This window comes from Penicillium maclennaniae, assembly GCF_028827695.1.
Source record: "Penicillium maclennaniae strain IBT 15551 chromosome Unknown utg000003l:1.0-5670915.0:1.0-5674809.0, whole genome shotgun sequence".
Taxonomy (NCBI): domain Eukaryota; kingdom Fungi; phylum Ascomycota; class Eurotiomycetes; order Eurotiales; family Aspergillaceae; genus Penicillium; species Penicillium maclennaniae.
This window is the reverse complement of record NW_026623215.1, coordinates 2,071,785-2,084,842: the sequence shown is the minus strand read 5'-3', so window position 1 is coordinate 2,084,842 and position 13,058 is coordinate 2,071,785. Positions and strand designations below refer to the sequence as shown.

The 13,058-nt window shown below is 48.6% G+C and overlaps 8 protein-coding genes across 8 annotated transcripts; 3 read left to right on the top strand and 5 right to left on the bottom strand.

Moving 5' to 3' along the window:
- Positions 1-64: 64 nt before the first annotated feature.
- On the top strand, positions 65-932 carry N7477_002881 (uncharacterized protein; the record flags this gene model as incomplete). Its single annotated transcript, XM_056964544.1, has 2 exons — positions 65-234; positions 368-932. The coding sequence occupies 2 exons, from the start codon at positions 65-67 to the stop codon at positions 930-932; spliced, it is 735 nt and encodes a 244-aa protein (XP_056824497.1).
- Positions 933-1,122: 190 nt separating this feature from the next.
- N7477_002880 (uncharacterized protein) lies at positions 1,123-1,506 on the top strand (the record flags this gene model as incomplete). The annotated part of the gene is made up of 1 exon (XM_056964543.1): positions 1,123-1,506. The coding sequence occupies one exon, from the start codon at positions 1,123-1,125 to the stop codon at positions 1,504-1,506; it is 384 nt and encodes a 127-aa protein (XP_056824496.1).
- A 311-nt stretch (positions 1,507-1,817) lies between these two features.
- On the bottom strand, positions 1,818-2,947 carry N7477_002879 (uncharacterized protein; the record flags this gene model as incomplete). Its single annotated transcript, XM_056964542.1, has 2 exons — positions 1,818-2,216; positions 2,273-2,947. 2 exons carry the CDS (start codon positions 2,945-2,947, stop codon positions 1,818-1,820), a joined length of 1,074 nt encoding a protein of 357 aa, XP_056824495.1.
- A 1,175-nt stretch (positions 2,948-4,122) lies between these two features.
- On the bottom strand, positions 4,123-4,966 carry N7477_002878 (uncharacterized protein; the record flags this gene model as incomplete). The annotated part of the gene is made up of 2 exons (XM_056964541.1): positions 4,123-4,582; positions 4,632-4,966. 2 exons carry the CDS (start codon positions 4,964-4,966, stop codon positions 4,123-4,125), a joined length of 795 nt encoding a protein of 264 aa, XP_056824494.1.
- On the bottom strand, positions 4,936-5,293 carry N7477_002877 (uncharacterized protein; the record flags this gene model as incomplete). Its single annotated transcript, XM_056964540.1, has 2 exons — positions 4,936-5,105; positions 5,134-5,293. The coding sequence occupies 2 exons, from the start codon at positions 5,291-5,293 to the stop codon at positions 4,936-4,938; spliced, it is 330 nt and encodes a 109-aa protein (XP_056824493.1).
- Positions 5,294-6,310: 1,017 nt separating this feature from the next.
- N7477_002876 (uncharacterized protein) lies at positions 6,311-7,048 on the bottom strand (the record flags this gene model as incomplete). The annotated part of the gene is made up of 3 exons (XM_056964539.1): positions 6,311-6,677; positions 6,728-6,861; positions 6,923-7,048. 3 exons carry the CDS (start codon positions 7,046-7,048, stop codon positions 6,311-6,313), a joined length of 627 nt encoding a protein of 208 aa, XP_056824492.1.
- A 1,420-nt stretch (positions 7,049-8,468) lies between these two features.
- On the top strand, positions 8,469-9,350 carry N7477_002875 (uncharacterized protein; the record flags this gene model as incomplete). Its single annotated transcript, XM_056964538.1, has 4 exons — positions 8,469-8,635; positions 8,688-8,801; positions 8,866-9,199; positions 9,255-9,350. 4 exons carry the CDS (start codon positions 8,469-8,471, stop codon positions 9,348-9,350), a joined length of 711 nt encoding a protein of 236 aa, XP_056824491.1.
- A 1,541-nt stretch (positions 9,351-10,891) lies between these two features.
- Positions 10,892-12,773, bottom strand: N7477_002874 (MFS transporter; the record flags this gene model as incomplete). Its single annotated transcript, XM_056964537.1, has 6 exons — positions 10,892-11,146; positions 11,215-11,787; positions 11,841-11,902; positions 11,953-12,347; positions 12,402-12,660; positions 12,758-12,773. 6 exons carry the CDS (start codon positions 12,771-12,773, stop codon positions 10,892-10,894), a joined length of 1,560 nt encoding a protein of 519 aa, XP_056824490.1.
- Between the last annotated feature and the right edge of the window lie 285 nt (positions 12,774-13,058).

The following is a 13,058-nucleotide window of genomic DNA, read 5'->3' as shown; positions in this document are numbered from 1 at the left end:
CAGTTTACACCAACACTTTCGCAAAACGAATCTGACTCAAGCCCTCACTGAAGAATAACCTAGAATGACTGCTCAAAATGAGCCAGAAATTGTTTTATTCGACTTGGCCTGCACCAAGAATGTCTGCTTCTCTCCAGTTGCTTGGCGCATCCGCCTTATGCTCAATTACAAGTGTATCCCTTATCAGACAAAGTCCATTGAATTTACCGATATTCAGCCAACTTTGCAAAGCCTGTGTGCCAGAATCGTCTCATTCATTCCAGTCCCATGTCCCCAGCCAAGCTTGCCTGTGCTTCATATGTCAACGCGTAGCTACGAAAGCAAATGGTTCCGCGTGAGAAAAAGCCCCAGACGGAACGTTTCACAGTAACGTACACCCCGCCGAAGCTTCTCCTGGAACCGACATTCGATACACAGTACCAGTTATTCTCCGTAATTCAAGCAATAAGTACATCTTCGAATCAGCCCTCATCGCGGAATTTCTCGAGTCAACCTACCCAGACCAGCCAGTACCGCTGATGTCAAGCCTCGGCAATGAGATCGAGACTAAAGCACGCCGGATAGTCGGTGCAGTGCTCCGGTCTGCAGTGATGCCGCGCGAGATACATATTCTATCTCCACGAGCACAGGAGTACTTCCGACGTACGCGAGAGGCCTCCCTCGGGCATTCGCTCGAAGACTTACTCGTCCATGAGGCCGAGTACTGGGACCAGGCAAGCGACAGTATGCGCGCTGTCGCTGAATTGATGCAGACGAAGAAGGCGGATGGGCCATCCGTGCTAGGCGCGAAGCCGAGCTATACTGACTTCATTGCGGGGTCTCTTCAAGCTGCGAGGGTTGTTGATGAGGGTGTCTTTCAGAAGATAATGGAGTTTCCTGGTTACAAGGAGATCTATCAAGCTTGCTTGCGTTACATGGAGAAGAAGGATTAAACGATTGAATTGATACTATCCCGTAGATGGCATTTCTAAGGACCGTGGGTGGATCATTTGCTTTTCCCGATCCATCGGGAAAAGCCCACTTTGTCAGCGGATGCCATCATTCAGCTCCTTGGTCGCTCCTTGGTTCTGTTTACATCAGGATCTTAACCAATTCTATCAAGTTGAATTGCAATTTATCAAAATGGCCTTCGTTCAAAAAGAATTCACCACCCCACCACCTCTGCCCGCACCAGGAACGTCCCCAGACTCCGCCTCCGCAAAGCCTTGGTACCTCGTCACTGCAGGGATCTGGGAGCTACTTCTGAACGGAGATGCAGAACATAAGGCCGTGCTTCAATGGTGGGAACCGTACACTGCTACAACAAACCAGCCAATTACACATACTTTCACCGAAGAAGTGTGCGTTCTCAAGGGAGGACTGAAGGATCTTATGCTGGGAAAGAGGTGGGGTATTGGGGCATATGCCTATCGAAAGCCTGGAATGGAGCATGGGCCTTATGTCGCGTCTGATGAGGGTTGTTTGATGTTTGTCAAAGTCGTACCAGCTTCTGCCGAGAATGATTGAGTGTCAGAAAGTTGGAGTGGACTCACTTTGACGCCTAAAGATCTATGCACATGATCGAAGTTGAGGTGGTTTGGATGTAATTGGACTTCATTCACTCTGTGCATATATCTATAATTTTTTTGAAAAACCTTCTCTGTGAAGATCGGCAGCTACTAATCAAACAAAGATCCCGCAAACGGGTGGACACCGAGTGAGACTGATGCTCCAAGGTCCCCAGATGCTACCAGGGTATCATATGCAAAAAAAAAAAAAAAAAAACAAGGGCAAGTGGTCTTCTCTCACAATCATGAGTCATAGTCATGAAGATGTAGTCAAGCATCTGAGTATGCCACATCAGCCACGGGCATCAAATCAGGTGTTGGCACTTCACTGGCCTCGACTGGCTTATCCTGCTCCGCCGGAGCGGAAGGAGCAGAAGCTTCGGGAACAGGAGTTTCGGAAACTTCAAGGACCTCAGGTGAACTCTCTTGCGTCTCTTGAGGCACAGCCTCCTTCCTCTCAGCATTCATTTTCTCATCCTGTCTTTCTTCCTCTTCTTCCTTCTCCTCTGCGTCCTCCCAGCTGTCAAAAATTTCAGCAGGAGGCTGCGAGCGCAAAGTCTTGCTGGTTCCAACGCCCGAGCGAAGGACCAAACGCTCCTTCTTGGAGTCAGACGGCATGTTTCTATTCTGATCAAGAGCAGAGAACATAGTTCGACCCGTGAACGAGCTCTGGACCGGCGTAGTGCTTCTGGTACTAGAAGCGCTGCCTTGCTCCGAGATGCAACCTGAGCCCAACCGTCGGATCCTGCTTGCGTTTTTGCCGCATCACGCGCAGCCTTGGCCTCGAGAGCGGCTGCACGTTGAGCATCGCGCTCTTTAGTCAACTCTCGCTCGCGGAGTTTGACACATTCGCGGACACTCATGCCGCCAATGCCAATGGACGAACCAGTGCCCATGCCGAAAACTGGTGGCGTCCAGGCAAGAGGCTTGAGCACGAAGACATGGCGATGGGGCTCAGGATCGTGACTTTCAGTGTTGAAGCCCCAGTCAGTCGCAAGAGAATGGCTATATGACCGGAGTGTCGATTTGGCGGGCTGGAAGCGGACGGACCGATTCGTGGGATCGGTGGCTAGGGAGTGCAAGGTTGCCTCGTATGTTTGCAGTGTCGACAGAGGGACTGAAGATGCGAGTTTAACGTACTGATCGAGGGTTTCAGTGGAATACGGGAGATTGCTGGAGGTAAAAGCCTGCACTGTCGTACTCGGGTTGATATCAATCCCAAGAGCAGAGGCCAAAGATCGGTTACGCTCCAAACGGGTGCACTCGTCATCGCAATTCAACGGAGTTAGTGAAGGCAACCGTTCCGGTTGTTGAACCTGGCCCTTGGATGTGACAGCCTTGGACGCACCACAGCGTCTCTGCTGACGCAAACGTCCACAGCCACATGTTACTGTAATCATTGACGGGCAGGCTGTCCTCTCTGGGCATGGGAAAGGTGCATGGCAGGCCTCTGTACAGGGATGACCACAAAGAGATTTGGTCTTTCCGCAAGCCTGCTGACAGGGCTTGTCCGCATCTTCGCATTCGCCCGGGCGGTGGCAATCCTTTTTGCAGAAATGAGATCCGCACTTGAGTGGTTGACCACAAGGCTGACCACAGCGGGCATCTGTGAGCCAGCAAGGCACGTTTTTCATTACCTTTTTGCCACACAAACAATCTTTCTCGGTCAAGAATGGACATTTGGGACAGCCATCTGCGTTCATATGGCAGTTGTGCGCCGTTTGAGGGTGACCGCAAGACTTAGGTCGGGCACACGGAAATGAGCATGGAGGGGGCTGAGTACCGCAGGGTTGCGGCGGATATAGGATGGATCTTCCGCAGTTACAGGCAATCTCTTCAAAGATTGCCTCCCGACAGGTATTGCAAGGACCTTTGTGGCAAAGCTCTGGACATGAGTGTCGGCCGCATTTCAGCATTCGACCACATATCCGAGTACAGATGTGCTCTGCTTCAATATCCTCATCAAGAGGGCGGAGATGAGGCTTGAGCTTGCGACGAAGAGCCTGACGTTCAATTGCCTTCTGTTCTCCAGGGCAACATCTCTCTGTGCATGAGTGACGGCCACAATGCAATGTCGCCTTGCATTGCCGGAAACACTGGGGAGGTTGGATATTACCCTGGTGGCAAACACTCAAGGAGGTGTTACGGCCGCACTGGCATTGAATTGGAACTCGGCGTAAACAGGCACCACAAGGGCCAGTATGACAAATTTTGTCACAGGAGTGACCGCAGGCAAGCATTTTGCCACATGGCTCCTGGCAGTTGGGTATTCCATCTTCACAAGATGTACGTGGGGTGAAACCGGCAATGCTATCCAATAGTGTTTTTCCACATGGGCAACGAACCACAACATCTGGAGATCGAGGACAATGGGCTGGATGCAAGTCCTGTGGATGGCAGCCTTTTTGGCAGAAATGCACACCGCAATCAAATGGGCGATTGCAGGTTTCATTGCAAGCGAAGCATCCAGTCCAGTGCTCCTCGGATCCATCACGGACTGTCTGGCTTTCCATCTCATCCTCCTTGGAGCTACACAGCATTTTGGTCTGCACTTTACCACAATAACAACGGGCCTCTATCGAGACCTCGCAGGCACCACACAAACCCTCATGACACGGAAGGGGACAAGTGTGTTCGCCACATGGGAGGAGATCACCACAGACCTCACCACAGCTCCATCCTTCTTCATAGTTGGTATCCTGGCATCGTTTGGTAGATGAATTCCGACCGCAGAAACAATCTTGAGTTGGTCCCATCGATGTACAAGGAGTACAAGGACCTGCGTGACAAGTTGTATCGCACGGATGCGGGCAACCCTTACGAGGCCGTGAGCATGTCTGACCGCATGAATGTGGAGGCAGACCAGGGAGGGGTCTAGGATCGACTTCTTTTTCACACCAGCAGCTATAGGTGGATGGGTATATTTCATGAGAGAGATTGCATCCAGGGCAACGCCAGGCACGAGGAGAAACAGGCTCATCGCCATCTTGCTGTCGAGAATTCCTCTGAGCGGCGGCTCCTTCGTTGGTGGACCACTTCTTGATGCAACTCAGATGAAACACGGTCCAACACAATTCGCAAGACCAAACTTTAGATCGTCGGCCTAGTTCGCTCGTGCAGATGGGACACTCATAGAGGTTGTGAGCAATGTCTTCATGAATTCGAGTGGCGATGTCACCGGCTGTTGACTTGGTCGTGACTTTGTGAGGCTTAGGCGGGAGCTTAGCTTTAGTCTTACCCTTTCCTTTGGTAGATGCTGTCGATGGTGGAACAAGTGTGCTTGTTGCTGGTGGACCCGGGACAAAGTCTGGTGCATCAGCACGAAGACTAGCGTCGGCTTCCGTCACCAACTCCGGGTGTGATATGGTTCCATCTTGGTCTGATCGAGTCAAACGAGCCCCAAAGCCTCGAGCACGCATGGCACGAGACTGAAGTTGTTGTGATTCCTCGTTTTGGTCTGCAGTCTGTCCTTGCCCAGCTCGTCGAATTCCATTGCCCCGCCCTCCTCGTCGTCCAGATCCTCTGCCTTCCTTGTTTGATCTTCGTGAGCGTGATTGGCTATTCGGCTGTTCAGGAATCGAAATACCGTTCGACTGATGTTGCGATGTTTGTGGAGCAGATTGCTCGTTCGTTAAGGTGGCGGGCGTATCCTGTTGACCTCCACGGTTGGCGGGGCCTCTCCCACGGCGTCTGTGCCTAGAACGCGAGGCAGCTGGAGCTGATGGGCTATTTTCCGGAGCTGACATGACAGAAGGATTGAAAGAAAGCTGCTGAGCCAGTATCGGTGCGCTCATCAAAATTGTTGAAGCTGGCAAACAGGATTGGATTGGTAGAATTATGATCGGTAAGGTGAATGTGGGGATGGTGGGAAGTGAAGGCTCGGATACTACTCCAAAAAAAAAAGAAAATTCAACGATGCGAAAAGCACCAACGGAATCCAAAGACAATGAGAAAGGATCAGGCCCAAGGGCAACGTTTGATTTACGAAGGCGAAAAGTACCGCAGGCTGATAAAAAGCGTTGACCGGCAGTATCAGGCGGAGCTCAGAGCGGTGAGGGAGGCGAACTGCGGGTGAGTCATGCAGCAAACTACATGAGTCACCCAATGGCTGGTGCGATGAGCTCTGTTCTTGATCTGCTCGCCACTTCTCTGAGAGGTTTGCGCCGTTCTAACAATTTGAGTCGAAGTGAATTTTCCTTGCCGGAAGTCCCGCATTGTTCCTCGGCTCGTATCCGAAATCAGCTTGGGCCACATCCAATCACTCTTTGCACATACTCTGCCTTGTTGTATCGTTAATTGTGTATCGGATCTCAGCGTTACATGCGTCATTCTTAAAATAATGTAAGTCTAAGAGAATGTTCTAAACAAGATCAACAAAAGAGGTGGGGGCGGGGGGCCGAACCTGACATACCATACTAGCCTTTCGAGTATCAGCATCGTAACCGGGCTGCATGGAGAAGAAGACCGGAACTACCACCTTGCTTCATATCATGACATGGAGCATAGTTTGAACGGCGAAATACTGGTGCCATTTGGTGCCTGCTGCCTTGTTGTGATAGTATTTCTTGAGATCTCGTGATAGTAAACAGCAGAAGGATGGATACACGGCTATAGAGGGGCACTACGGATGCAGCAGAGTCTTCGTTGCCGCTTATTATGCGTTGTGCACCTGAACTTGTCTTTTAATGCACTTCATCTATACATATAGAGTGTGGGCCTCCAACCGATAAAGCCTTGGAACCTCTAGTCGAGCTTCCATTTGACTAGATCAGTCCCAGCCCAACGATTGCTGCGCCAGCAACAAGACCTGCATTCCCACGCCCAAAAGTGTCTGTCGCGCCGCCGGTTTTTGTCTCACTTACAGCTGTGGTGGTGCTCATTGCCACCGTACTTGTCAAAGTAGGGTCTACCGTGGCTCCCGCTTTCCCAGTAGTAACAGCATCGGCAGCAGTGCTCGTTGCACCGAAGCCTAGCTCAACTGAGGCGGCAGGTAGTGTCGTTGTAGATCGAAATGTCACCATGCTTGGAACCAAGGAGCCGCTCTCGATGATTTCGGTCGGAGCGGCGAGTAGATTAATACAAACTGCCGAAGCGCGAGAGTCAACGTAGGTGCAGCCCACAGAGGAAGTCCTGTCAAAGCATCAGCTCCACGCTCTTTGTTGCGTCAGGCGCTGGCTTACAAGGTTTCCATTGGCTCTGTATATGAGAGTCCCACGGAAGAAGGGGCAGTGAAGACAGCAACGCCGGTTGGAGGAAGCGAACAAAGAGTGGCAGCGCGGTCACATCGAACGTTGTATGTTGTGTGAGTGGCATCCTAAATGGTGGAATAGTCAGTCATCGATGACTATGTCATTTTGAAGAGTTTCAAAACGTACACCACCAACAGTGGAAATGGAATAATCGCTCAGAATAAGGAATTGAGCCAAAAAAGGCGAATCATAGGTGGTCTGCGCAATTACATAGGTCACTGCGTAGAACGCGAGAAGGCCGCGAAAAAACATTGTGAAAGTACGATAGAAAGCCGTGAAAATCTGCAGTCAGGACCATGACTCTCTATATTAAGCACTTGACAGCAGTAGCCCACCTAGCCATTCTGATAAATTGGAAGCCGTTGCTTGGACCCCGTATTTTCAGGGGTCTCCTTGTGGATCAGGTCAGACCCTCGGCAAAATTAGCTACATTTTGGATCTTTTCGCCGTAAGCGAAGTACCACTAGTCGAAAATAGCGGGCCATGAAGTAAAAAAAAGCCTTGAGTGTTAGACTAGGAGTAAAGTCAAAGCTTATGCTGCAACACTCCAATGCTAATTATCACCGTGCACATGCTTCAGGTTCGACACTCCTCAGGCTAGGAGGCAGCCTCTATTGCCAAGATATGTGTTTCAGTATATAGGAAAAGAACATCTTCGCATAAGTAGGAAGTGATGGTATGCCACGAATTGGATATTTATTATGCAGGTGTTGACATCGACTCAGTCAGCGGAATTCCTCCATGCGTGGGTTGGGCACTAGTAGCCATCTCTAGGCTAGGATCATCTGAAAATGAATCGAAATAGAACTCAATTGGTTTTTAATATTAATAAAGTAGCCAAGAAAGAATCAAAAAGAGCAGAAATTTTGAGGAGAGGAGCTGCGACCTTTGCCAATGACCAAAATTTTGCTGCTCCAGGGGCTGAAAGCCGTTACTAAAATAGGCTCTACCGTTGATGTGAATGGTTCCTTTCATATCCCGACAAGTAGACACGCATCTACTCCTCGATCTAATTCGCCTGAGGTCTTTTGACTTGTAAAAATATAGAATTTTGATCACTATATTATAGAATATCTGCGCAATTCAGTATGAGAATTATAAAGAAAAAACCACCTTCGCATTGTTTTAAAAAAAAATAGTAAGAGAACACCCAGTCTATTGTGACCTCTCCACGTCTTACTTACCCACGCTTGAATAGCTGGTAATTTCTTTCATTATTTCCTAATTTTGGCAAAAAGAAATGGAGAAAAAGAAGGGAAAAAAGAAAAAAAATAGACACTTGAAGAAAAGTATCTGGACTGGCCTCTCTTTGTTTTTCTCGCGTCGCATTCACTTTGAACTCGGCCATCTTTGAGAATCTCAAGAATCAGAATGATTGTAGTTCATTGCTTTGACGAATATCTCGGCCCCTTCGATATTTTTATTTAAAATGACTGTTCTGTCAAAAAATGATTGCAATTCTTCGTTCTCACCAGTAAATATCTCGCCTTCGTTGATATTGAAAATCATCCAAATGCCAACACAAAACTATGCCGGCATATCTAAATCAAAGACTAGGAAAAGGACGCCAGCAGAGAATGTGAGAAGAAAGCTGTCCTCGGAACGTGTGAAGCAGAGCCTGCATTCGTCGAGATCAAAGCCAAGTAAAGTGAAGGAAAAGGCAACGAAAAGAATGCGCGCTGAGAAGCAGAGAGAGCGGTCTGAAACAATTGAAGCAACTGGGCTCCCAACACAAACTACCGCTAAAGATAAGGATACGCGATTAACGGTTGATCAAATGTTGGCTATTTACCCGGTTGAGCAGGTCAAATCAGCGATTTTCAACATCGACCATGAAACGTATGCCCTCACTGGTACTTGCGAGTAAGCGGCGATGCTAATTTGTTGACAGTGTCCGGGCGAACAGTGTTAAGCTGCGAGAGAAATTTATCAGGGAACATACGAATGTTGATACCTGCAAAGAAGAGTTGAAATGGTTGGACAGATTCGTACCCCACCGAAGACCGTAAGACATTCAATTTCCTATGTTCTTTGCCTTTGTGGTTACTGTCAACCAGATTTCTTGACAGGCATGTTCCTAAAGCATTACCTAGTATTGACCCAGATGAGGCTGAAGATCTTCATCCCGACACTCTCTGGAGGATCATTTGCCTCAAATTTGAACTCCGTGATCAAGAAGAGCTTGAGTATGGAGAGGAGACTATGAAAAACGCGAATGCAGTCTTAGAGTCTTACCGTAGCAAGAAGCTGGAGTTCGATCGCAATAGGGTCACCGTCTGGTTTGATGGTGAGATCATTCAAAATATCACACGGGGGGAATGGGCAGAAAAGGAAGCGGATATCAATAAGGAGATGATCGAAAAGCGAAGGCAAAATGGAGGAGGCTTACCATGGGTAGAGAATGTAAGAGGTTCCCCAAATCTTCCAAATTTAGAGCTTCTAATCACTATGACTTTAGGCACCTGCAAAAAATTTGAAGAGGATATCCACGAGGTTCCCAAAAAATATAAACGAGCACGCTCATCTTGTGAGTTCTCCTCCAACTGCTATCTAGCCACTCAAAATTATATCAACTGGACTAGGAGTTTCCCTCTTAAAATAGAAATACTCATCAACTCAATACCAGTTTTCCGTCCAAGCTCGACTGATAGGCTCTACGAGAATTGTGCGGATCGACAATTTCCTGTGGGATACTGGCTCAGAAGAAACTGAGATTTTCCGCGACGACAGACTAGCATTGAGACTAGATTTGCTAAACTATCCTGGTATGCTACAGAATGCGGCCTTTCAAACCGGCGGAGGCATGATCATAAGGGGGCGATTCAACATCGAGATGCAGCTTTTGGACGCAGCTGGAAATCCTTGGGGTAGATGGCTGCAGGCCACATGCCTTTATCAACCGCGGGATTTCGGTGCCGGAGGCGAGACTTTCCGAGCCTCTGGGTGTTTTTTGAAATCTGCATATTTTTCAGGGATAGCTCCTTCGAATGCTTTATTTGATGGCCGACTCGCATTGGCGGATACTAAATCGGCATTGAGCACCGTACTCCCTTCTAAGCGATAACGAAGAGATAGTGCATGTGGCCGGTCCTTTCATTTCTCCATTCGCGTCTTGGTTAATCGCTTTCATATGCTCAAATACGCCTTCTTATTGGTCCGACAGAGCAAACACTACCAAGAATCCGGTCTTTGGACCAAGCTATACTAGATTCATGTCACCATTCAGGACGCCCTCTGGTCTGTTGTACCTTGCTCGTACCCAACCCAGCTTAGGACGAACGGGGTATACGTCTTTTCATCCGCGTTTGTGCTAGATTTTTTTCTATGTCTTTGATGTTTTCATTGTTCTCATTTTTTTCTGTAATTAGGCTGCATGAATTAAACTTGATTGGTATCCACCTATACAGCTTCCATCACCTCTTGACCACTCTTATAGCCTGCCTCATACCTCCGAGCTCGAACACGGTGATATTGGCCCGTAGCTTGAGTGCAAAAGCAATAGTACGGCGATAAGGGTGTCCTCAGGTGGAGCGGAAATTTGAATATATAAAAAATAGCCTTTCCTCTACTTGAGATTTGCCAGCTCGAAACAGGTCTCTCAATACACAAACGCACCTCCGTCTAACTTCAGTCAATGCCCGGTTGTAAGTTCGAGTGTAAGATTGATGTGCGGAGTGAGGACAGGCGGCAGGTTTTGAAGGCAGAAGTGGAAAGCGCCGAGAGCGTCATGAGCCGATTCACTCCATTCAAAGAATAGAGCTATCAAAGTTGCGGTCCTCTCATTTTTGATTTCTTACTCTAGTGGTATTGAAACCTGCAATAAGGCTGATGACCAGAACTATAATTCGACGTGCGTATAATTGCTAATAGATGGGCTAAGAAATGCCTCTCAACATACTCTCAAAACCTCCAATCAAAAAAACGGCTCACAAATGAAAGATCAAAGCGCCAAACAAATGCTTGCAATGTAGCCGTAGAACATCCGATAGGGCATTATCATCGGTACATATGTGTGTAATATAAGTGGAGAACAGCAGCGATAACTATACCGCACTGCTAGCCCTCATTTTTCCGGTATAGACAGAACCAGAACGTCTAGAATTGGACTTGGAAACGCTTGCTGGTCCGAATGCGCTCACCGTACACATAGAAGATGATAGGCAGCGGGCACATAGCCAGAGCAATGAACCCAAGAAGGGAGTTACCCCATCCTAACCCGAGAGTGGCGTACATCTGGGGTCCGGCAAGCGGAAGTAGAGCGCCGGCGAGGGATCGAAAGACAGTGTTCGCGGCCATAGCAGACGCAGCGTAGATAGTGAATGCGTCAACAAGATAAGTGCTGACCGTCATCTGGATTACGGATCAAAAATTAGTACACACTCCAACCTCCACCGATTGAATGTAGGATAGTGACTTACAAAAGAGATCAACATTCCGACGCCCAAAAATGATGTGCCGATGATAGGCACAATCCAGTGTGTTTTATAGTAGGCAGTCCAGCCATACATGAAGAGCGCCACCGGCACGAAAAATGATCCTGGAATCATTGCCGGTAATCGGTATTCGGGCTTCTTGACTCCATTTTTCTCGGAAAGATGTTTCAATATGCGATCTGACGTTGCACCGAGACAAATCAGTCCTATGAGGGAACCAATTCCAATTCCCAGATAAGATAACCCAACAGATCCTCGCGAAAAGCCGTATTGTGTTTCGAAAACGTCGCTGATCGTGGTGAATAAGAGGTAGAGGTATCCATATATGACAGCAACGTAAAGAGAAAGTAGGAAGACGATCGGCGACAAGAACAGCATTTTGGTCGGTCTAACAATTGAAAACATGAAGAGATCCTTGGGAGTGCGGCCGGTGTCAAGAGCAGAGCGTAAGTTCATGTTCCCGGTCTCCTTTTGCAATTTCTTCGTTTTGCGGGCGAGGAGAGTGGGCGCATACGATTCGCGGACCGTGAGGAAGGAACTGACTGCTACAGCACCGCTCTGTGGAATCTTGTCAGTAGGCTGAAAACCGGTCCAGGAATCACAGATCTCACAGCCATGGCAAGGATCCAAAAGGTCCACCTCCAGCCTTTTGCCTGGGCGAGATATCCACCCGCTATATCAAGGTTAGTGCAAGTCTGGACACTCCGATCTAGAATAGCATACCAACGGGGCCAATGACAGGTCCGATAAGAGGACCAATAGCCCATGCCGCCATTGCGCTACCTCGCTTCTCTTGAACAAACATGTCCGCAATGGAGCCAGCCCCGATCGTCAATGGACAGCTTCCCGCACAACCAGCAAAGAATCGAAACACCGTCAAGCTGCCAATCTCCGGAGCCACAGCGCAGGCAATGGTCCAAATAACATAGAGAACATTGCACACATTATAGACAACGCGACGGCCATAGATTTCCGAGACTGGTGCAATGAGAAGCGGACCAAAACAGTACCCAAGCAAGTATACAGAAACGACGAATGAGGCGAGCTCGGTGCTGGTGATATCGAAATCAGTGACTAGCTGCCCAACGCCCGGGGCAAACATTGACGAGCCAAGAGGTCTATTGATGTACGTTAGCGAAAAGTTTCTTGGCCTGGGAGATCAATGGACTGACGTGAGCAGAGTGATCAAGGCGATGGAAACCGTCGCAGTGACCTTTCTCTTCGCCGTCCAATTGAGAGGATTTTCGGGATCGTCTGGCCCATCCCAATCGACAATATTCGGATCGCGCGCTTCCGTCTCTTTTATACCGGCACCAAGAGTGGGTCCTTTCTCAATGTCCACCTTTTCATAGACAGAACCTTTCTCGTCGTCGACATGATGAAGGTCACCGTTGCTGGCTGCCGGCGTTGACCCGTCAATGGAAGAAGCGTCTGCATAATAGAGTCAGAATTGTGCATGCATGTATACTTTTTTTTCCGCACAAGCACGCAGATGTCCGGAACTCGCTTGTGCGGGGAAGTCGCATACTCGAACGGTCCCTCATCCTGGAAGCCTTGCTTCCCTGTACCTATCGGTCACACCTTCAAGTTTTTTGTTTCTCGTCGCGTCAAATTCGCCTCGAGATGATCTTTGGATATTGCGTCCGATATGAGTTGATAGCGGACGGAAGTGAAGCCGAAGGAGAACAATACGAAGCAAGTTTTTGCCGCGACAAAACAAGCATAAGCTCACGTCATGCGAGAAGGATGTGAATTAATTACCGACAATCGTTATAAATGGACGGGGATGAGAGAGCCCGTTGAAAATTCACGGGGACGAAACAAGAGAA